The 23,590-nt window shown below is 32.2% G+C and overlaps 2 protein-coding genes across 2 annotated transcripts; one reads left to right on the top strand and one right to left on the bottom strand.

The window, feature by feature from the left end:
* The first annotated feature begins 4,582 nt into the window (after positions 1-4,582).
* On the top strand, positions 4,583-5,697 carry LOC112749890 (2-hydroxyisoflavanone dehydratase). The gene has a single exon (XM_025798314.3). It carries the CDS (start codon positions 4,615-4,617, stop codon positions 5,608-5,610), a length of 996 nt encoding a protein of 331 aa, XP_025654099.1. The 5' UTR covers positions 4,583-4,614; the 3' UTR covers positions 5,611-5,697.
* Positions 5,698-11,400: 5,703 nt separating this feature from the next.
* LOC112749888 (2-hydroxyisoflavanone dehydratase) lies at positions 11,401-12,639 on the bottom strand. The gene has a single exon (XM_025798313.3). It carries the CDS (start codon positions 12,419-12,421, stop codon positions 11,444-11,446), a length of 978 nt encoding a protein of 325 aa, XP_025654098.1. The 5' UTR covers positions 12,422-12,639; the 3' UTR covers positions 11,401-11,443.
* Positions 12,640-23,590: the final 10,951 nt, after the last annotated feature.

The raw sequence follows: 23,590 nt of genomic DNA, 5'->3' as shown, positions 1-23,590 counted from the left end.
TTATCAAAATTATAATTTTAAATTATAATTTTTTATTTTAATAATTTGTTGAGCATTTATTAAAATAAAAAATTTAAAATTATTTTAAATAACAATCTTAACGTGTATTCCAGATATAAGAATTCATAATAACTAAATTTAAAATTAATTAATATTTTATCAAAATTAAATATTAAATAGAATAAAAATATTTTATATGAAAACCTATCAATCATCTGCATATTATCGTGGTTAATGGATTCAATAATGTTAACTGACCAACAAAGTATAATGTTTTTGGCAAATATTTCACTAATTTTAAATATAATGTTTTAAATATTTTAGCGCTATATACATCAAAGAGACATTTGGCTTGGTGGTAACATGACATTGTTAAAGCTTTTCCTTCTTCCACGTTCTAGGTTTGAGCTCTACCTTCTTCGTTTGTGGAAAGCTTTACATAGTTGATATTCTACAGTGATCCACACGTTATGGGTCTATTGGTGGAAGCACGGGTTTAACGATTGAGTCGGTTGGACCACTGGACAGTCCGATCCAATTCTAATAACTATGAACGGAAATACTAAAATTTGGCAGCGGTTTAGAACCGCCGCAAAACAAATGTCGTTTTCGTTTATTTGCTATTTAGCGACTGCCACAAAATTAGTAGACATTTAGCGGCGGTTATTCCAGCAATTAGCTAAAACCGCCGCTAATCGTTTACCCGCGCCTCATCTTCTGACGTTTCATTAAACCGCCACTAAACGGGTCTAGAAACTGCCGCTAAGTGTCGATTTTGTTGTAGTGTAAATAAATTTTAAAATATTATTCTATTCTCAAAATTCAATTTAAAAATTATGTTTAATATATTAATTTTCTTAACTAGAGTATATTCATTTAACTATAATATTTTTAAAATTAGAGAATAAATTATTAATTAATAATATAATAATTTCATTCTTTAGTTTAATAATTAAGTACAATTGTAGTATAATTAGTATAATTTATGTTTAGTATAAATAGTATTAAATTAGAATATTTTTTTTAGATTAAACTAATCAAATCCTAATATTAAAATTAAGTTATTTAAATAATATTTATAGTATTCAATTTTAGACATTAGATATTTATACATTAGAATTATTTTTGTAACGACAACTAATGAAAATAACTTGATTAGATTGAATGTACAAAAATCACATAAACTTAGACCATCCTCTTGAGTACGATAAAAATTAACAACTAAAATATGTTTACAAAAAAAAAATAAATAAAAAAATAAGCTAAGGATATATTTGTGTATTTATAAAAAAAGATTACTAGTTATAAAAAATAAAGCTAAAAAAATTTGAGATATCATAAATAGTTATAATATTATATTATTTTACAAAATATTAATAGTGTATTATAAAATACTTTCATTTAAGTAAAAAGGTTTTTGAAAATATTTTTTTAATTTGTTAAAAACATAAAAAATTTCTTTGTTTAGAGTATATGAGATACGAAAATTAATTTGATTTGTTATAACTGATATAAAACTTATCTGTCAAAATTGATAGAATTGTTTAATATTGTATACGTCAATATTTATTTCATCTCTTGTACTATGATATATATTGAGTGAATCATATCTGATGAGGTGGAAACCAAGAATGTTTTTTTAGTATACGTCAATATTTATTTCATTTCTTGTACTATGATATATATTGAGGGAATCATATATGGTGAGGTGGAAATCAAGAATGTTTTTTTTAGTATGTTTCTAATTGCTTACACAAATTATATAAGTTAATTCTACTTTAATTTTTATATTCATCATTCATAAAAAATTGATTATGAAACCTTTAAATTCACATATTATTTAAAAAAATTATTGAATGATTAAAATTACTAACAGAATGTATAGATAATATTTATATGTTGTTGTTATATGAGAAGCAGATAAATCAGAATCTAACTATTCTTAATTTTCAAAATAATACAACAAATCCCAATTGAAGAATTTCTAGAAGTAATTACACCAAGACCATCACACCTTAAATTAGAAATTGATAAATTAAAACTTGAAATTGATAAATTAAAACTAAGTTATAGAAAAAGAAAATTGCAACATACTAAGAGGAATTGTGGCACAAGGGGCCTAAACGACTACGAGTGGAACGAAGGCGTAGGACTAACTGTGAGACGGTGACGAGACCTGGAGCGACGAGGACAGAAAAGGCACACGAACGCGACTAAGTGCTAGACCGAAGATAGTGGAAAATACCGGAGCCAAGAGAGCGATAACGAATTTGAGTGTGACACCAGAGACAGTGAGAGAGAGCGAAGTCGAGAGAGGAAGAAAACTTGGGCGCGAAAGCACGCAGTGAGCCACAGAGCTCGAGCTTGACATTGAGGGAGAAGACTTAGGATTGCTGAGCGACATCGTTTTTGGAAAAAAAAATAAAAATGACAAAAAAAGCATGATTCGGTTCGATTATGTAATGAACCGGATTGAACCGAATTTAATAATTTTTTTTTGAAACAAATGAAGCTCGGCACATGAGAGTGGAGCATAAAACAGACAGATACAAAAACAAATCTAAACACAAGGTTAACAATCCTATGTCATCTCCGACATTGCCATCAACAACCAGTAGGATCAATACCAGTCCTGTTATTGTTGAAAAACGTCCTGTTCTATATGACATCAACAGTTACCTCTTTATTTTTGAAAATCCTGTTATTGCGTTCCAACCAGACGTTACAAATAACCACAAATAACCACAAAGAACCCAGTCAGCCACCTCTTCTGCTCCTCTTTTCTATTAGGTGTTCCATTCCAACTCTCAAACAAGCCTTTAATGCTTCCTGGGATAGCCTAATCTCTATGAAAACATCTCAATCAGATGCACCACTTCTGTCACGTAAACTCACAGAACACAAACAAATGATGAACACATTTGATCTCCTTTTTACACAAGACACAAATACATATGAACAATTAATTTATTGTTATTATTATAAAAAGCTATTTTTTTTAATTTTAGCCTTTAAATTATTAAATTGGTTTATTAAATGCATCTAATTATAATTTGACACTTAAAGCATCTTTAAAAAATGTGTTTTAAAGCAACTTGAGGTAAGTATTCGCCTTTATCGTTTAGGCTGTTATTTTTCAAATGTGAAAAATTATCCCTCAAAAAACCAAGTTATCTGCAAGGCTATAGATGATAAATTTTATAGTACTTATAAGTTGGTATTTAATTTTTTTAACTTAATTGTGTAATAAATTTTTAAAAATGATTTATTTATTGTTTTAAATTAAATATTAATTTTTTATTTTTTTTAACAAATTAAACATTATTTTTTAGACATGATAGTAATCACCGGCTATAGATAGCACCCATATGGGCCATCATGATATGGGGTTGGTCATTGGAGAAAAAGTAAATAATGTTTTGTAGTTCTGTGTAAGCGTAACATAAATTCTATTAAATAATTAGAGAAGTGTTAGAGAATTAGATTTTGTGATTTATAATTATTAATTAATTACTATTAATATTTTTAATGGTATAAAATTATATTTAATAGTGTGAAATTATTTTTTTATTATTATTTAAATAGTAGCCAAATTTTAATAAAAATATTGGTTCCTTAGATTTTTTTTTTTTTACTAAACATAAGTGATTTGAATTCGTAATCTCTTAATTGAGTATGAGCTTATGAAAAGACTATATCATTTGAGTTATAAATAACTCATTGGCATCCCTTAGATTTTCTCAAAGAATTATTACACGTAAATGATATTATCTCTCTTAACTCAAATTATATTTGAATATATTTTCTTTCTTTATTTATTTTAAATTGTTTTATGAGTTAGAATGAAATTTAATTTGGTCATCTATATGTAATTAATTAATTATATATTATACCCATATATTAATTATTTATTAGACATTTTCAGTCACATTAGTATTTAGTGTATAAAATTATCTTTATTAACTATTTAATTTAATTCATATTTTCAGTATTTCTCCTTCATTTACTACTAATGCAAAAAATAAAATTAATCACTCTTATATAATTTTTTAAAATTTAACAATTATTTTAGATCAAATAAAATTTAAAAATGAACAGTTATTTTGAATTATAGCATAAATTCATTAATTATCATAAATAAGAACCAAAAGAAGAAAAATATCTTTCTTTATTAATTGTTAAAATTGACTATCATTTCCGATTCTTCTTTATTAATGAATATATAGCACAATTAGTGCCACTTTCTATTCAGTTAACAGGGAAGATTTTTGTGTCCAAAAGAAGGTATCTCCGTATGTACCTCATTAAGGAAAGAGATCAAGAAAATTTATAAAAGGGAAGAAATATTGTAAACGGAGAAAAGGTTCATGCACCAAATTAAATAACATAATCCATTCATATGATACATGAGCAGATATTCTACTTTCCAGAAATAACATTACCATGTTTTCAGAATGAATGTATTGTATTTCATTTATGTTCATCAGATCTTTCAATTAACCAAAATAACTATTATATAACAACATCAAGAAGGGTGAATATAATCATCAACTTATTATATAACCCTTAAGAGACATTGTCATAGTGACTTAGAGTGGAATAAAACATTTTGAAATGGCATCCATAGAAGGCACCAACAGCATGAAGCAAATAGTTTTACAAATCCCAACGTTCCTAAATGTCTACAACGATGGTAGCACAGAACGCCTTGGAAACATGCCGAGGGCTCCACCATGTCTCAATGACCCTGAAACCGGTGTCTCCTCCAAAGACATTGTCTTCTCCATTAACCCCCTCCTCTCTGCTCGACTCTACCTTCCCAAACTGAACGCCAATGATCAGAAAGTCCCCATCTTGGTCTACTTTCACGGCGGCGGCTTCTGCCGTGAATCAGCCTTTTCAGAACATCACCATGAATATTGCAACATCGTAGCATCCCAAGCAAATGTTTTGATTGTCTCCGTGGAACACAGAAAGGCCCCAGAGCATTATCTCCCTGCAGCGTACGAGGATTGCTGGGCTGGTCTCAAATGGGCTGCAACTCATGCCAAGGCCACCCAAAACAGCCACATTATCAGTGAACCATGGCTCATCGACCACGGGGATTTCAGCAAGATCTTCATAGGGGGTGATAGCAGCGGTGGAAACATTGTCCACAACGTTGCCATGCGTGCCGGTGTTGAGCCTTTACCTAACGGTGTCAAAATCATTGGTGCATATATGAACCACCCTTACTTTTGTGGTTCGAAGCCAGTTGGGTCGGAACCAATTGAAGGGTTCGAGAAAAGTTTGCCGTATATGGCATGGGGTATTGTGTACCCTGATGCTCCTGGTGGGATCGACAACCCCATGGTGAATCCAATGGCTCCTGGGGCACCCAGCTTGGCTACCCTTGGTTGCTCCAAGATGTTCATTTCGGTTGCCGGCGATGATGTATCGTTTAGGGATAGAACTGTTTTGTATTACGAGGCCGTCAGGGCCAGTGGCTGGAAAGGGCAAGTGCAATTGTTCGAAGAGAAAGGAGAGCAACATGTTTATTACATGTTCCATCCCCACACTGACAAAGGCAAGAGATTGATCAAGCATGTTACTGATTTTCTTAGACAATGAAAGACAATTAATTTATCAGCCATGATTATATGTACTTTGCTATCTTTAATTAATTTAGTAATAATAAATGGCACCTATTTATTTGAAGATGTTAAAATCATTTTTTTATAAAGATTTTTGTGTTAAAAAGTGTATTTTGTTTGTTTAGGGATACTTTAAAAAAAAATACTTTTTATAACAAATTAAAATTAAACCATACAATTTATAATCTAATAGAAAAATAAAATTATCTTCATGTGAAGATAATTATAAAATTTTTATGGTAGTATTCAACATAATAAAATTTTAACTATATATATATATGCCACGTTTCTGTCTTTGGTGGCAATGCAAGGCTACTACTATATTAAATTTTTTGAAAAATATGTTTTTTTTTAATGTTTGTATTTTTTTTTTCAAATATACTCTTAACATTTAATTGCATTTAATTTTATCTTTAGTATTTTTGAATTTTAGTAAAATTATTTCTAGACGTTAACCCAGTCTAAATCACTAACAAAGTTGAATGATCTTACAATGTGAGAATTTAACGTGACAAAGATTAGCAACAATAGATGTTTCCATGTTAAAAAGGTGAAATTGCATAGAGTAGTACTAGGGAGTCAATGGCTTAAGCGTACAATGTGCACAATGGACTAAATTTTTGGTTTAACATTAAAGAATAGTTTTCGACTCAGGGACATTTTTGAAACATCATATGCCGATCAGTTGAAATTTACAGACAAATGACAATACTTGTTACAGCAATACTTCCAAGCCTCAACCCCTTCCCAAAATCACCCATTCCTTTAATATGACAGCCTCAATATGGTCCCATTTTTACACAACAAATACAACAAGAAAAATATTATAATCCATCCTATAATTACAAACATAGCAACAATCTCTTATTTACAGTTGGCATAGGCTAATTTAGTCTTCAAGGTACAAATTTTCATCTTCAATCTTGCAACTTTACAATCTTCTTCTGTTGCTACCTCACAATCTGCCTAGACAAAGAAAGAGCAATCTTTCCCAATCTGCAACAACATCATCCAACACTTAATTACTACACACAAACCAAAATTTTCAATTCCACAAGAATCCAAAAACCCTAATCCCACAAAAACAGAAATTTATTACATCAAAATTTACACAATTCCAAAATCTGTATCCTGGGTTATTTGGAGTTTTCAATTTCTTCAGAACAGGAGGTTTCCCGCAATGGCACATCAGTATTCCTCAATGCCTACATCTCCTCTATACAACACAGAACTTTGGAAAACCATGACTTTTACCCAGCTTACCCGTTATTAGAGAGAGAGAGAAAGAGAGAGAGAGACCAATAAAGAAGATGAAGAAGAGAGAATACCGTTACAAAGATTTGAGAATTTAGGGTTTTGTAATGGTTTAAGTTTATTTTTTATTTTACTAAAATTAAATTTTAATTTAAAAAATAACAAGTTTGTTTGTGTTTGCCGCATCAGATTTTCACACTACCAGATCACAAGCTCCATTAGTGATTTAGATCAGGTTAACGTCTAGGGTAGTTTTGCTTAAATTTGAAAATGTTAGGAGTAAAATTGAATGCAATTAAAAGTTAGGAGTATTTTTGAAGAAAAAATATCAGTTCTGCTACGTTACCAATAGCATATCTGCCAATTTCTGCCAACTCTTATTTATAACTGTATTTTATGGAAGTGTCTTTATGGATGTGTCTAATAAAAATATTTTTTTTATGGTTGTGTTTAATAGAAGTATCTTTATAGATATATTTTCTGGATGTGTCTCTTTATATATGTATTTAAAATATAATAATTAATTATTGTTGGCAATAAATTGGCAGATAATATGTTGGTACCCTATACTTTTCCAAAATGTAAATATTACGGACAAAACACATGCTTTACCCTAAACTTTTTTTATTTGAGGTTAATAACACTTAAAGGCAAAACTAATGACGGTAAATTTTTTTTAGAGTAAAGTATCGTTTTTGTCCTCAACGTTAGGGGTAAGTCACAAAGTTGTTCCTAACGTTTCAATCGTCCTATTTAAGTTCCTAACGTTTCAAAATTGATTCAATGTTGTCCTACCGTTAGGGATCCGTTAATAGAATTGACGGTGGGACAAAATTGAGATGATTTTGAAACGTTATGGACTTAAATAGAACGAAAACGTTGGGGACAAAAATGATACATAAAAATCAATTTTAATTTTATCCTTCAATAATATCAATTTTTTACTGTACATAATATTCAATTATTTTTTAATCATATCTAAATAAATTACACTTAATCACATTACTTTCATTCGAAATAAATTTTTTTATATTTTTATATTAACTTATAACTTTAAGTGTAAAATTATAAAAAAAATAAATTTTTTAAAATGAAATTAATGTGATTAAGTGTAATTTACTTAGATGTGATTAAAAAATAATTGAATACTATGTACAGTAAAAAATTGATATTATTGAACGATAAAACTAAAATTTATTTCTATGTATCGTTTTTGTCCCTAATGTTTTCGTCATATTTAGGTCCCTAACGTTTCAAAATCGTCTCAATTTTATCCCGCCGTCAATTTTGTTAACAGATCCCTAACGGTAGCACAACATTGAGTCAATTTTAAAGCGTTAGTAACTTAAATAAGACGATTAAAACGTTATAAACAATTTTAGAACTTACCCCAAACGTTGGGGACAAAAACGATACTTTACTTTTTTTTTTTTTTTTTTACCTTTACGATGTATTACATAATTTCAACCAAGATTAATATTGAAAAAGAAAAAAAAATCAAATACAGAAAGGATATTTAAAAATTGTGCGTTTTGCAAAGAAAGAGGATGACAACGAAATTAAAATTTTTCAGTATCCAGCGCAATGTCTGATGTGATAGATTCATGTATTTGAACGCAGTTATTTTTTTTTTTTCATTTTTAGGAGATCTACTTTGCGTGAGTAAATCCCTATAGTGGTCATCGAGATTGACGTTGTGTACTAAAATTGTTTCTGAAATTTCAATTGCACCAATTATGTTCCTAAGATTGAAAAAATTGCACCATAGCAGTTTCTGACCCGTTTTCCGTTAACGACGCACTGATGTGGCTTGATGACGTGGACCTTTGGTGACATGTGTCACCTCATGGTTTGGTCACGTGTAACGGTATGATGATGTGTCGGTCAACGACACGTGACATGCTGACGTGGATGGGTATGCCACGTATCACAATGCTATTTTGCCACGTGTCAGATTATGCCACATGTCGCAATGCTATTTGTCCACGTGTCATCCACTATGGCATCGTTACATGTGCACCAAATTAGTCCCTTACTTTGCATCAAATGACTCATTTTAATCCCTGAAATTGAATGTCATGCACCAAATTAGTCATTTCATTAGTTTTTTCTCATTTTTTTTATAAATTTAAAATTCTCATTATATATTTGAATACACTAATTTTAATTTTATATTTTCACAAGTTATTTAAATACAAGTATTTTTATAAAATATTTTTAAAATATTAGTTTTAATTATACAATTTTTTTCTACAATATTTTATTAAAAAAATTATGTGACATTGATATTGATTTAATAAAGAGTGTAAGTTAAGAGTATAATAATATTCCTTAGTACAATTTTTTTTAATATTTAACATTTTAATAAATATTTTAGGAATACTTGATAAGGCACTTATTAACTAATATAAATTTATTATTCCCATCCATTTTAAGAATGTCCAATTTCCCATATAATTAACTTCTCACTAAATTAATAAGATAGATTTATACTGTCGATTATAATAATTCATTTTATCTATAACTTAGTTAGGCGGTTTTTTCATATATTACACTATTAATTAATATAAGTACTTATTGTAACCATGACTTGAACAATATTAAAACAGATACAAATAAACACAAGAGGCAATAATAAAGTTTTGGTTTTAGTTAACATGTACTCTAATGATACAAGTTAACATTATTAATTAAAAAAATTATTATAAAATATGTATAATAAAAAATTAGTATATAAAAAAATATTGAGAATTTTAAATTTATAAAAAAATAAGAAAAAACTTATGAAGGGACTAATTTGGTGCACGACATTCAATTTCAGGGACTAAAATGAGTCATTTGATGCAAAGTAAGGGATCAATTTGGTGCACATGTAACGATGACATAGTGGATGATACGTGGACAAATAGCATTATGACACGTGGCAAAATAGCATTGTGACACGTGGCATACCCATCCATGTCAGCATGCCACGTGTCGTTGACTGACACGTGTCACCAAAGGTCCACGTCATCAAGCCACGTCAGCGCGTCGTTAACGGAAAACGGGTCGGGGACTACTATGGTGCAAATTTTCCAATCTTAGGGACATAATTGATGCTATTGGAATCTTAGGGACGATTTTGGTGCATGGCGTCAATCTCGAAGATCATTATGGGGATTTACTCACTTTGCGTACCTATTTATATATATATATATATATATATATATATATATATATATATATATATATATATATATATATATATATATATATATAGGATTAAGGAGGCAAAGTCAGAAAAGTTTGAGGGAACTTTTGATATCTAGTGATCTGAGAGCGAAACCTACTCTTTTTGTGAGTATTAATTTTTGAAAGTGTATCAAAGGTTCTTTCAATTGGTTAAAATAACAAAAGAAAATATAAAAAAGAAATCAAATAAATTTGAAAATAAAATGATTGAAAATGAATGAAATGACATTTAATTTAAAGAAAGCAAAAAATTGTCTTCGATGATTGAAGGACTTTGAAATTATTAAATATAAAATATTGAATTTTAAAAGAAAACGGAGAGAGAAAACTTGTTGGAAAAATAAATTTACAAGAAAATAAAGATTACAGAAAATTTAAATTGAAAGTAAAAGACATAGAAAAAATCCTACAGAAAAAAAAGCTCTTAACAGACTCAGAAATTCGCTAGGAATATGAGTGTGCGATAGTATTTTTTGATATCAGATTCCAACCCTTGTTTCTTCTAATCTACATCTATTTATAAGAGTTTTCGACCAATCAAATTCAAATACAACTTCTACGTGTATTAATCTTTAAGTAATTGTTCTCGCTCCTTATATGACGTGAGTAACTGTTATCAATTATCTTCACTTATTACTCATCTTCGATAAGACTTATCGATCAATCTTACCTCTTTCTTTGATGAATCCTTTTTAGATGAATACTATGTCCTTTAAAAAATACCTATCAAATTTTGAGCTCGATGTCTCAAGACTTATATATTTTTTCGACTAATATTTTATTTGTTTGTTTTTTTTAAATAGGATGTGTTTACCGAGGTATTTTTGGTTGAAAATTTTGGATCCATATATAAAGAAAGATATATTTTTAGATGTTTCATGATTTTTTTTTAATTCGGTAGGATAATGATCAATTTGTTGTAGATTTAAATTTTATTTAAAAATTTATTGCTGACCAATAAATTGTTGCATATACAAGATAAAATTTGGATTCACTGATATTTACTTAAACAAACGAGTAAGGTGACCACACGATTAATCCAAGTGAATTAAAGAATGATATAGTTGCTATTGAAAAAATGAACCTTATTGATAAAGTGAAAGTTGCAGTAAGTTTTATGATGATTACTTTAACAATTAAATTTAAAAACCAAAACTAAGCAGGAAAAACAATCCCTTTGGTCACATGTCTCAATTCATTTGGCTGTCCATTTATAGCTACTATAGCCAGCGAATTAGTGTAGCCCCCCCCCCCCCCCCCCCCCCCCCACCACACACAGACGGCACCGTAATTCATATTCTTTATTGACTTGATCGATCTATATTCTATCCAAGAAGGAAAGAGGACAAGCGTTTGACGAAATTGAAGGCAGCGTGAGATAGAGGATTGTGGATATGATAAACATGGTCCTCTTGAGTCTCCTCGTAAAGATCCAATTCTCCAAGCCAGCCACTATTCTTGACAGCATCGTAGTACCAAATTCCTCTGTCCCTTAACTTGTCTTTGCCGGCAACACAGATCAGTATCTTAGAGCATCCAAGTCCAGCCAAGGTTGGTGCCCCATCCGCCATTGGATTGATCATAGGGCAATCAATCCCACCAGGGGCACAAGGGAACACGAAGTTCCAAACTTTAAGCATGTAGTCAGGGGTAGCAATAGCCTGTTCTGACCCGATTGGTTGTGAACCATAGAAGAATGGATGGGAAAGAAAAGCACCCAACACTTTGACAGAAGCAGGTAAAGTCTCAGAGCCAGCACGCATAAGCATGTTGTGAACGATGTTCCCGCCAGCGCTATCACCTCCTAGGAAAACTCTGCTGAAGTCACCGTGGTTGATCAACCATGGCTCCTTGTTGGGTGGGTTTGGAGAGGAATAATGAGCGGCAACCCATTGAAGAGAAGCCCAACAGTCATGATATGCTGCTGGGAGAGGGTGTTCCGGTGCGAGCCTGTATTCTACAGAGACAACTATGACATCAACTTGGGAGACAAAGCAGTTGAAGTGAGAGTGGTAGGATTGAGAGAAAGCGGATTCAAATAAGAATCCACCGCCATGGAAGTAGACCAAGATGGGGAGTTTGTTGTTGTGAGTGTGTTTTGGAAGGTAAAGGCGAGCGGAGATGGAGGGTTCGTGTGAGATGAGTGTGTCTTTGGAGGAGACAGTGAGTTGTGGGTCGTCAAGGGAGGGTGGCACGAACGGGGATTCTCTGAGGCGTTCCACGGTGCCATCCTTGTACACCCTCACCACAGTGGGAATCTCTGCGGCTATCTCTTTGCTGTTGTTGGCCGTAGATGAAGCCATGTTTGAGACACACACAAAGAGAAGAGAGGTCTATTTATTCTTTTCTTCTGTGCGTGAATGAAATTGAAGTGATGATCAAATAAAATATAAAGAGAAGATGGGGAATACTTCTTAACGTTTATGTAATTCATGTATGCTTAAAACGTCAAATGTGGAGTGCGGACATATATAATGACTCTCATCTTCATCTAGAGCACTTAAAAATGAAAATAAAAGAGAAATGCTTGTCCTTGTGATTTGTGACAGCAAACTACTACAGCGATTTGAATCCATAATTTTCAATAAAGCCAAGGTGAAGCTACACGCCATCATCGGCAAATCCTAAGCCAGATCAAAATTTTGTATTTAGATTTTCTAAATTTTAAATTTTTTTTAGAAGGTAAAATGTGATCTTTCACTATTTATTTTATAAGATCGAACCCAAAAAAATAAAAAAAATATGAGAGAGAAACTATCAAAAAATAAGAGATCACATTTTATCCTCTAAAATAAAAATTTAAAATTTAAAAGATTTAAATTTCAAAATATTAGTATAAGCCTCATAATATAATATATTATATTATATTATATATATATATATAACTGCCGGATTTTCCTCGGTCGCTGGGTGCAGTCCAATTTGTCTTTTTTAAAAAACATAAAAAATAAAAAAGCAACTTTTAATGTCGATAATTTTATTCAGTGTAAGCTGAACTATTTATTTTGGCTACATTTATTTCATTGTCTCCTTTGTATTATACAATACAATTTGCACCTTTTGTTTGTATAATTTAAGTCATTTCTTCAGGAAAAAAAGTTATTTATTCCATGGTGTCAATTATTTTCTTCTTTCACCCACCATACTTATCTATTGCTCTCTTTTATTTATTTTTTTCTACAGATATTTTGTTAAATTATCATGTTCGTATCTCGAACACATTTTGGACATAATATTTATTTGATATATATGTCTGTTGTGTTTAAACGTGTTTTAATAAAAAATAGAAAATTCTTCACCAAATACATTTGAGCATACCTAAATATATAACATCATGTGTCAGCGTGTTCAATCTTATTCTTAACATGTATTCTTGAAATGAGTTTAGAAATAATATATATTATTATTTATTAAAACAAAAAATATTTTGAATACTTTATATAATTAAAAAAGACATTAAAAATTTATTTTATATTATAATATCAATAAAATATCAAAATATCATTATATTTTATCAAAAAATACTTTATATTTTCTAGAATAAATAGTCATTTCTGACCATGAAAGATTCGAATGCTGACAAAACTAATCATAAAAAATTGAAACTAAAATTATACTCATATAAGATAAGTTTTATTTAACAAAAATGACCAATCATTAAATTTTTATTTATAATTCCGTAAATACCCCCCTTCTCTTTTTCTCTTCATTTCTCGTCTTCCTTCCAAAATCACCACCACCTTCCAAAACCACCACCACCACAATTTTAAAATCTACCATTCCACTAGATCTACCCATCTTCTTCCTCATTCTCCAAACAAACAAAACAACAAACACTTTCTCTGCGCTTGTTCATGTTGCTATTATTAGATTCTGCCTTGATTTTATAATTGGTTAAATGATACCTTTAGGATTTGATGTAGTGTATAAATTTCAATAACCTGCTTTTGAGCATACTCTGACAATGTGTATATGCTATTTAGGATGTCTGTTTGACATATATAGTATAAATGTTCATGAGCATACTTTTAGAGATTCGAAGCATTGGATTTGAGATATTAAAACTGATCACCTTAATATCGATTGTTTGGTGTGGACAAGAACCAAAGAGCATCTCGTGGATGTGAGCAAGGTGTTATGGAAATAACGAGGAGCTGTTCTCGCTTACTTTTTGTAAAGCGATCGAAATTTTCGAGGGCAAAAATTTTTATTAGGGGGATAGGATGGATGTAAACTCCCGGTAATTAATAAGTAGTTAACCAATAAATTAATTATTATTAAAGAAATTAAAAAATTAAAATTGATGATTTAGAAGAGGAGAAATAATTAAAATACAATTTTTTACACTAATTTTAAAGTTTTTGGTCCAAAAACGGGCTAACGGACTAAACCGGTTGGACCGGACCTAAGGCCCACCATATAAATATAGGGTTAACTACCAAAAATGCTCCCAAATTATTCAAACGCTGACAAAAATGCAGCTGAATTTTACTATCGACAAAAATGCTTTTAAATAATTTTAAAATGCGACAAAAATGTCCAACAGTAAATATATATTTTGAAAAAATGCCTTAAAGATTAAATTTTGATGTGAATTTTTGCAAGCATAATTAAAAAAATGAGATATTATTATTCTTAAAATTTGGTGATTTTTTTCTAAATATATATTTTTTTGTGATTTTTTAAAAAATATTATTGGTTGTTAACAAAAAATTACAAAAAATATACCTACTTAACGAAAAATCACCAAATTTTAAGGAAAATAATATCTCATTTTTCTAATCATACTTGCAAAAAATTTATCAAAAAATTCAATCTCTAATATATTTTTTGAGAAATACATATTTAATGTTAGAAAATCTTGCAAAAAAAAACTAACATTCAATATATATTTCTCAAAAAATACATTAGAGATTGAATTTTGATGCAATTTTTTGCAAGTATGATTAGAAAAATGAGATATTATTATTCTTAAAATTTAGTGATTTTTTCTTAAGTATATATTGTTTTGTAATTTTTTAAAAGTATTATTGATTGTTAACAAAAAAATTATAAAAAAATATATACTTAATGAAAAATTACCAAATTTTAAGTATATTAATATCTTATTTTTATAATCATGCTTGCAAAAAATTACATCAAAATTCTATCTCTAAAGTACTTTTTGAAAATATATATTTACTGTTGGGTATTTTTGTTGTGTTTTTAAATTATTTGAAGGCATTTTTGTCGATAGTAAGATTCGAGTGTATTTTTGTTAGCGTTTAAATAATTCGAGAGTATTTTTGGTGGTCAACCTCATAAATATAAGAATTTAGCCTTTTCTTCCTCATTCTTTCATTTGAAGCACGCTGAACTTTGATTTGGGGGAGGAGAATCAAAAACAAACCCTAACCCCTTATTCCACTTTCAATTTCAAATCCTTGTAACTTTCTATCCAGAATTTCAATTGATGAGCCGTCAGCGGCCATGCGTTCGTCTCAGAATTCTCTACAAACTACTCCCAACAATTTGGTAAGGAATTTGTTATTGTGTGTCCATTTTTCTGTTTCCCCATTTTTCACGAATTTGGATTTTAGTATTGAGAGATTTTGTGATTTTGATGGTTTAGGGATACTCTAGCGGTGGATAATTGTTGGGTTTTACTCCAATTTTAAGTGGATAAGGTAAGAAACTACTTAACCCTCTATAAATCATTAATTAGCAAATCATATGTTAATTATAGTGAATTTGGATTGTATTAGATTGAATTGGGTGATTCGGAATAAAATTGGTGAATATTGGAAGCTTGTAATTGAATCCTGGGAGCTGAAAATTCAATTGGTGAGGAGTTGGAGCTTTGGAGCTTGAGGAACGGTGGATAATTGAGGTGTTCCGAGTTTAGGGAGGAATCGGCCAAAGTATGATTTTGGTTTCTCGTAGATAATATATAATGTTTCGTGAAAACGTAGGCTAGTTGACCATAGGATAAGTTGAATATTGTGAGATTGCTAATGTTAGTAGTTTTGGTGAAATATTGAGTTTGCTATAAGTTTGAGATGATGATTGGTGAGAATGATGACTTTGAGTTATAATTATTGAGGTATTGATGAATTGCATTATTTTGGTTAAGAATTGTTGGAATGGAATTGCTGAGATTAAGAATTGGTATGTTGTAGAAGGTATGGATTAATTGGAAAACTGTGTTGAACGTGTTTAACGTTGTCTTGGAGTGTAAAACATTGGTTTGAGTTGAGGTTGTTGGTAAAATAGAAGTTTTGGAGATTTTTGTAAAAATTTGATTTTTGACCAAACTTTGGTCGGCCATAACTTGGCTTCCGCACTCTCAATTTCTTTCAAACTTATCTCAAACGAAAATTGGATCCGTGAAGTGTAAGAACCGGAGTTTTTTTATGCAAAACCGTTTTAATAAAATAATAATTTTTAATTACTCGAAATAGGTTAAAAAATGTAAAAATGTTCTTTTTAAAATACAAAGGTGAAATTTGAATCCAATAAATTTTTCTGAGTTGGAAAATGTATTTTTTGTGAAAGATTTTTGTAAAAATGTGTACCGGTGCTTAAGCTGACAGTACCAGCTTTAGACTATCCGGTACCGTGTTTTAAGAAAATAAGATTTCAAAAATTTGATTTAATATTTTGGAAGAGAAAAAATAAATTAGAATCGAAAATTGGACACTAATCTTAAAGGTTTTGGCCCAAAGTAGGCCAAAACAGACTAAAACTGCTAACGGGTTGGATCGGGCACAAACCAGGCCCAAGATGCAACATATATATGTGTGTTTAAAGGTTTTGGCCCAAAGTAGGCCAAAACAGACTAAAACTGCTAACGGGTTGGATCGGGCACAAACCAGGCCCAAGATGCAACATATATATGTGTGTTTAATGAGCTTTAAGCTCATTTTGATGGAGAGAGAGAGAGAGAGAGAGAGAGAGAGAGAGAGAGAGAGAGAGAGAGAGAGAGAGAGAGAGAGAGAGAGAGAGAGAGAGAGAGAGAGAGAGAGAGAGAGAGAGAGAGAGAGAGGTGATGGTGGAGGGTGAAACCCCATTGTCACTATTCATCATCACCTTCCGGGAGCCATAACTTGAGCTACGAAGCTGCCATTGACGAGCCGTTTGCGGCCACACGAAGCTCTCGTCGAGCTCTTCGTTTCTATCTAGGAAAATCTGGTAAGAACTCGAAACTTGCACTCCAGTTTTCTGCCCTAACATTTCTGTATTTTTTGGTTTGGTTTTTGAGAAAGTTTTGTGATTTTGTTTGTTTAGGGGTGATCTAGCATTGGAATATTATTGGATTTTGCCTCTAATCTTGTTGGATAAGGTAAGGTTTCACTAAACTCTTGTGTTTAGTTGTTTTTTGAATCTTAGGTTTTGATTTTGATATATGTATGATGTTAGATTGAGTTTTGGAGTTTGTTGGAGTGATGCTTGGTGGTTTTGAGCTTGGTGGCTATGCTTGGTGTTTTGAGTTATGTGGGAATCGGCAAATGTTTGGTTTTGATTTTCTTTATGTAATATGTAATATTTCTCAAAGCTTAGGCAAGTTGACTTTAAGATAGGTTTGAATGATGTGATTGTATGATTAATTGTATATAAATGCTATGCTTGATGATGGTTTGGATGGAGGTTGAATGAGTTTGAATGTGATGACATATATGTTATTAGATGATGATTATTGATGAGTTATGTTAGTGGGTGTTGAGGTTTGAAAATGGATGTTGATGATGATTTTTTACTGTTGGTTATTTTGGTTCATGTTGAAAGTTAATGAGTAAGGAGGTTTGATGAATTGAATGGATTGGTGAGAATTGTGAATAATGATTATGAGTGTTGATTAATGATTGAATTGGAAATTATGGATTTGTAGTGATTTATGGTGTAATGGTTGAGTGAATTAGGTGTGGAATTGATGGAAATGATATGAAATAGTAAGTTGTTGTGTGTGGTGGTGGTTTATGAGGGTTAAGTAGGCTTTGATTTGGTTTTAAATTGAGAGTTGTGGTAAAATTGAGTTTTTAGTGTTTTTGGTAAAAATGGGTTTTAGGCCAACTTTGGCGGATCATATCTTGAGCTATAATTTTTTGAAATTCATTAAATTTTATATCAAATTAAAGATAATTCAAAGAGTTTTAAAACGGTATAGATTTTGTAGAAATTTGAATTTTGTAGAGAAAGATATGATCGTTAGAAGTTGGTGTTAAAAATTTGAATTCTGTGATGTTGCAGAATTTGTGATTTCTGGTTTGTGTGCGTACGCACACTGCTGTGCGCGTGCTCTGACCAGTGGCTATATTTGGACTTGTGCGTATGCACAGCCCTGTGCGCACGCACACCCTGTGAATTTTTGAAAACGTGCGTACACACACTGGTGCTCACGCATACATAGGGATATGCCTACTGTTGAGAGCGATTGCACACTTTGGTGCACACACACACCCTATGAATTTTGCAAGTTGTGCGTACGCACAACATCATGCGCACGCACAAGCTAGGAAAAATCTTTTGCGCATGCTACGCACAACCCTATGCGTATGCACATTGCCCTGTTTTTCAATGAAAATCTTGTTTTTAACTATTTTACCGTCCCGGCAAGCTTGCAAACTTTCGTAACACTTGTTTAAAACCTTTTTGTCAGTTTTAGGATCTTGAATTAAGGGAGAAAATAATAAGTGAATAAAAATGGGTATTTAAGTTATGAGTTTTGAACCGGTGACATAGGTTTAGAAGGTTTGTGTAATTTCTAGCTTGATTGGGTGAATGCTGAGTTGTGAAGTTTATGGTTGAAGAGATTACTGAGAAATGAGAATGTTTATGATGAATTTGAAAAGTTAGAAACCGGTGATGGGATGGTTATGATGAGTTGAGAACTCAGAAAGAAATAATGCAATTGTTGGATTATATGAAAGTGTGTGGGGCCTATATCCCTGGCATGACAGATTTCTCTTCTGCATGAGTGTGCGGGGTCTATATCCCTGGCCTAGCAGATTTATCTGCTGCATGAGTAGTTGTTGTTGTTTCCTTCTCTGCTGCATGAAGTGTGCGGGGCCTATATCCCTGGCGTGGCAGACTCCCTGCTGCATGAGTGTGCATGGCACTATATCTCTAGCGTAACATATTTCTCTGCTGCATGAGTGTCCAGGCACTATATCTCTGGCGTGGCAGAAAAGACTACATCCGGGAGGATGTGTCGGGTTGGCATTTACGGATCGACAAGTGATATCACGAGCCAATAGGACAGGCATTCATCATATGCATCTTCTATATGCTTGTTTTCTTTGCTTAACTTCAGTATGCCTAAATGAATCACATGTCTACTTGTTATTTGATTACTTTTTGTATATGTATATTACTTGTGCTTTACTTTTATGCATTATTTGTGTCTTCTGCTGGGATTGAGGAGGCTCGGTAGGCGGTGGCGACGGGATCGCACGGAGGTTAGGTTGGCGAAGGCTGTGGGATACAGCGGTGTGATTAGTATTAGTTAGAATTCCCCTAAGTTTAGATAACCCTGTTTATGGTTTAAGTTCTTTATTTATTTTTTTTTCTTTTGTTAAACTTGAATATCGGTATCGATGTGAAGTTCTAAGATTTCCTTTGGCGTCCTAGAACCTTACATCTTATATATTGGGTACTGTTACCATACTGAGAACCTCCGGTTCTCATACCATATGTTGTTGTTGATTTTCAGATGCAGGTCGTAATTCACCTCAGTGAGATTGCAGATATGGTGACAGAGCGGAGTATGGTTTCTCCCTTGTTCATTTCTGTTTTATTTTGTTATAGTATTTTCTCTCTCACCCTTTGTATTTATATAACCTTGTTGTCTTAGAGGCTTTATTTCTGGTACGTCATGATCATACTAGAAACTGAGTGCTACCAACTTGTCTACCTAATTATTATTTATTATTTATTATATGAGCCTAATTCGTTGTTAAAAGCATAGTTATTTTACGAGGTACTTTTTTTTAAAACGTTTGGATTAAAAACAGAATCATTTATAATCAATCCACAAATAGTAATAGATAAAACATTTATAAACAACCATATATAAATATATCACAAGCAGTTGATATCATTCCGTGATCCAGCCTTTATTAGAGTATAGCCTTTTAGTTAGAACACACCTAGATATAGCTAAATAATATCTATATACATATATATACATACAACATTCCAGGTCCTGACCTGTTCAAGAAGTCCCTAAGCTGGCGCCCAGGCTAGCCTAGACTCTATACTCACCTAGTCCCTCTAAACTACTAAAGCGAGGGAAAGTACGTTCTAGGTCTTCAAAACTCAAGTCAAGTGGAACGTCATCAAAAGGTGGAAGGTCGTCTACTACTCCTCTGCACGATCATATGTTATCAAAGAGCGTCTCTCAAGTACTTCATCGAGTGGCCACATAACAGCAACATCGTACGGAGGACTTAGGCTAAAGTTTGTAGATAAGCAGGGTGCAGACGTTGGCTGGCCTCACAGTATATACATATAAACAGGTAACGGAGTTCACTCTAGACTCAGAAGACTACCTAGAGTGGAATCCTCTTTGCAGAACAGTCATCAGCAAACTACGGAAGGGTACTCATGCTTCCATCTGAAGGGGGAAGGGAGAGAGAAGGGGTAAGAACTAGGGAGTTCTTAGTAGGGCCGGGGTTATTAGTTAAGTTCATTAATTTGTGTCGCTTAGCAGACATATAGAAGAATATAGAGACGCAGTAAACAGAAGACAGATGAATAGAGAAAATAGAGTAAACTGAAAACAGATCACGAACAGAAGAATATAAGAAAGTAAAACACAAACACAGAGAAGAGAATACAAACAAGGAAAACATACATTCATACAACAATCATAACAGAGGAAATGCACAACCAAGTATGATGCATGTTTGTCCTATGCAGGCCATGAGCTCACGTGTCGGTTTACACCCTGCATCCCGACATTACCTAGGAACTAGTCCTAGATATGGCTTTATCTCTGTAGGTGAACTTCGGCCTACAGAAACAGCACTCCCATAAGTGAACTTCGGCTTACAGGAATAGTTCAATCACAACATAACAACTTTCTATAGGTGAACTTCGGCCTATAGAAATGGCACCTCTGTAAGTGAACTTCGGCTTACAGAAATGGCGCTCCTGTAAGTGAACTTCGGCTTACAGGAATAATATAAACACAACACAACAACACTTTCTGTAGGTGAACTTCGGCCTACAGAAGCAACACCCTGAGCTACACAATTGATATTCACTGTAGGTGAACTTCGACCTACAGGAATAACAACTTACTGTAGGTGAACTTGGGCCTACAAGACCTCTAGGGCCAATGGAAAAGCAACAGATGAACATACAACAGAACATCATTCCGCAAGGGTTAACTCTTTATTCTTATACTCTTCTCCTCTATTCTCTTTGTTATATTACTCTTTTCTTATTGCCTTTTTGCTCTGCTCTGATTACTCTGTTCTCTGTGTCTCTCTACTCTGCTCTGATTTCTCTATTTAACATATGTATTTAAAGCTTATGTAAATTTCGGTATGAATAGTTAGTCTGTCCTAAGTATAGGTTCATTAACTCTATACTGAAACAGTTTAACTTTTCATATAATACCTAATCCTAGTCGCAACTCAAGGACTAACTATGTTGCCCTAGTTCGTTTGCTAATTTCTGTCTATTTTTCTGTCATTAGAACTTTACAGACTTTTCCTTGATTTTTATCTCTTCTTTAACTTTTTATCTTTCCTTTATCTTTGCCTCACTAATATGTTTTTACCACTCCCTAAGTGTTTTATGAAGGTAATTATGAGATTCTGCGCTTAAAGTTGTCTTTCTAAATCTTTTACAAAAAACTGCATTTTCCGTAATATTTTATTATTTTTATTAAAATATTATTTTTAATTAAATATTATTATTTAATATTTTATTATTATTTATTATTTTATTAATATATTTTCGAAAATTACACCACTTTAACTTTTAACCTTTAAAATTCACTTTTTACCGCCCGTAACTTTTAATATTTCTACTTTAACCACCCTAACTTTCAGAAATTACCAAATAACCCCTCAAACACCAAAATATTTACTTCCTTTCCCTTTTTAAGATCTAAAAGGTTTTATTCAACGTTCTTCATCACACTCAAAGTGTTCTTCATGTTCTTCATAAATTCTTTCTCTGTTTTTACCTATTTTTCAGTCTTTTCAGCAACCGATTTTTATCATAATTCATAATAAATTTCCAGCCACTAAAACCCCATATTTTCCACATGATTTCAACACAAATTGAACCTAAATTTAAGCCAAGGGTTTTGTTTTTCCAGCTGCTCCAAGAACATGAACTCAACCTTGAATTTCATCAAATTTCATCAAAATTTTACCAAATTTTCACCAAGTATCAATCATATATGCAACCAATTTTTAGCACAGCTGGTGCACGAAATTGTGATCATCAACAATGGCGCCAAAGGACTTGGAGCTCTTAAACGTGAATCACACTTTGTCACAATTCCGCACAACTAACCAGCAAGTGCACTGAGTCGTCCAAGTAATACCTTACGTGAGTAAGGGTCGATCCCACGGAGATTGTCGGCTTGAAGCAAGGTATGGTCACCTTGTAAATCTCAGTCAGGTGAATTCAGATGGTGATGGAGAATTGATAATTAAAAGATAAATAAAACATAAAATAAAGATAGAGATACTTATGTAATTCTTTGGTTGGAATTTCAGATAAGCGTATGAAGATGCTTTGTTCCTCCTGAACCTCTGCTTTCTTATTGCCTTCTTCCAATCATTCATACTTCTTTCCATGGCAAGCTTTATGTTGGGCATCACCGTTGTCAATGGCTACTTCCCGTCCTCTCAGTGAAAATGTTCTACGCACGTTGTCACTGCACGGCTAATCATCTATCGATTCTCGATCATGTTGGAATAGGATCCATTGATCCTTTTGCGTCTGTCACACGCCCAACAATCGCGAGTTTGAAGCTCGTCACAGTCATCCCTTCCCAAATCCTACTCATAATACCACAGACAAGGTTTAGACATTCCGGATCTCAGGAATGGCCGCCAATAATTCTAGCCTATATCACGAAGGTTCTAATCTTAGATTAGAAACCCAAGAGATACACATTCAAGCTTGTTTGCATGTAGAACGGAAGTGGTTTTCAGTCACGCGTTCATAGGTGAGAATGGTGATGAGTGTCACATAATCATCACATTCATCATGTTCTTGGGTGCGAATGAATATCTTGGAGAAGAAATAGACTTGAGTTGAATAGAAAAACAATAGTACTTTGTATTAATTCATGAAGAACAGCAGAGCTCCACACCTTAATCTATGGTGTGTAGAAACTCCACCGTTGAAAATACAAAAGTGATAATGGTGGTCATTGGCTTCGTCCCCAGAGAGGGAATCCGAAGAACCAAGATGAAAATACAACAGTAAAAGGTCCTATTTATAGAGAACTAGTAGCCTAGGGTTTA

The sequence above is a fragment of the Arachis hypogaea genome, chromosome 15 (assembly GCF_003086295.3).
Source record: "Arachis hypogaea cultivar Tifrunner chromosome 15, arahy.Tifrunner.gnm2.J5K5, whole genome shotgun sequence".
NCBI lineage: Eukaryota > Viridiplantae > Streptophyta > Magnoliopsida > Fabales > Fabaceae > Arachis > Arachis hypogaea.
The sequence above is the reverse complement of the archived record's forward strand: the minus strand, read 5'-3'. Positions and strand labels throughout refer to the sequence as shown.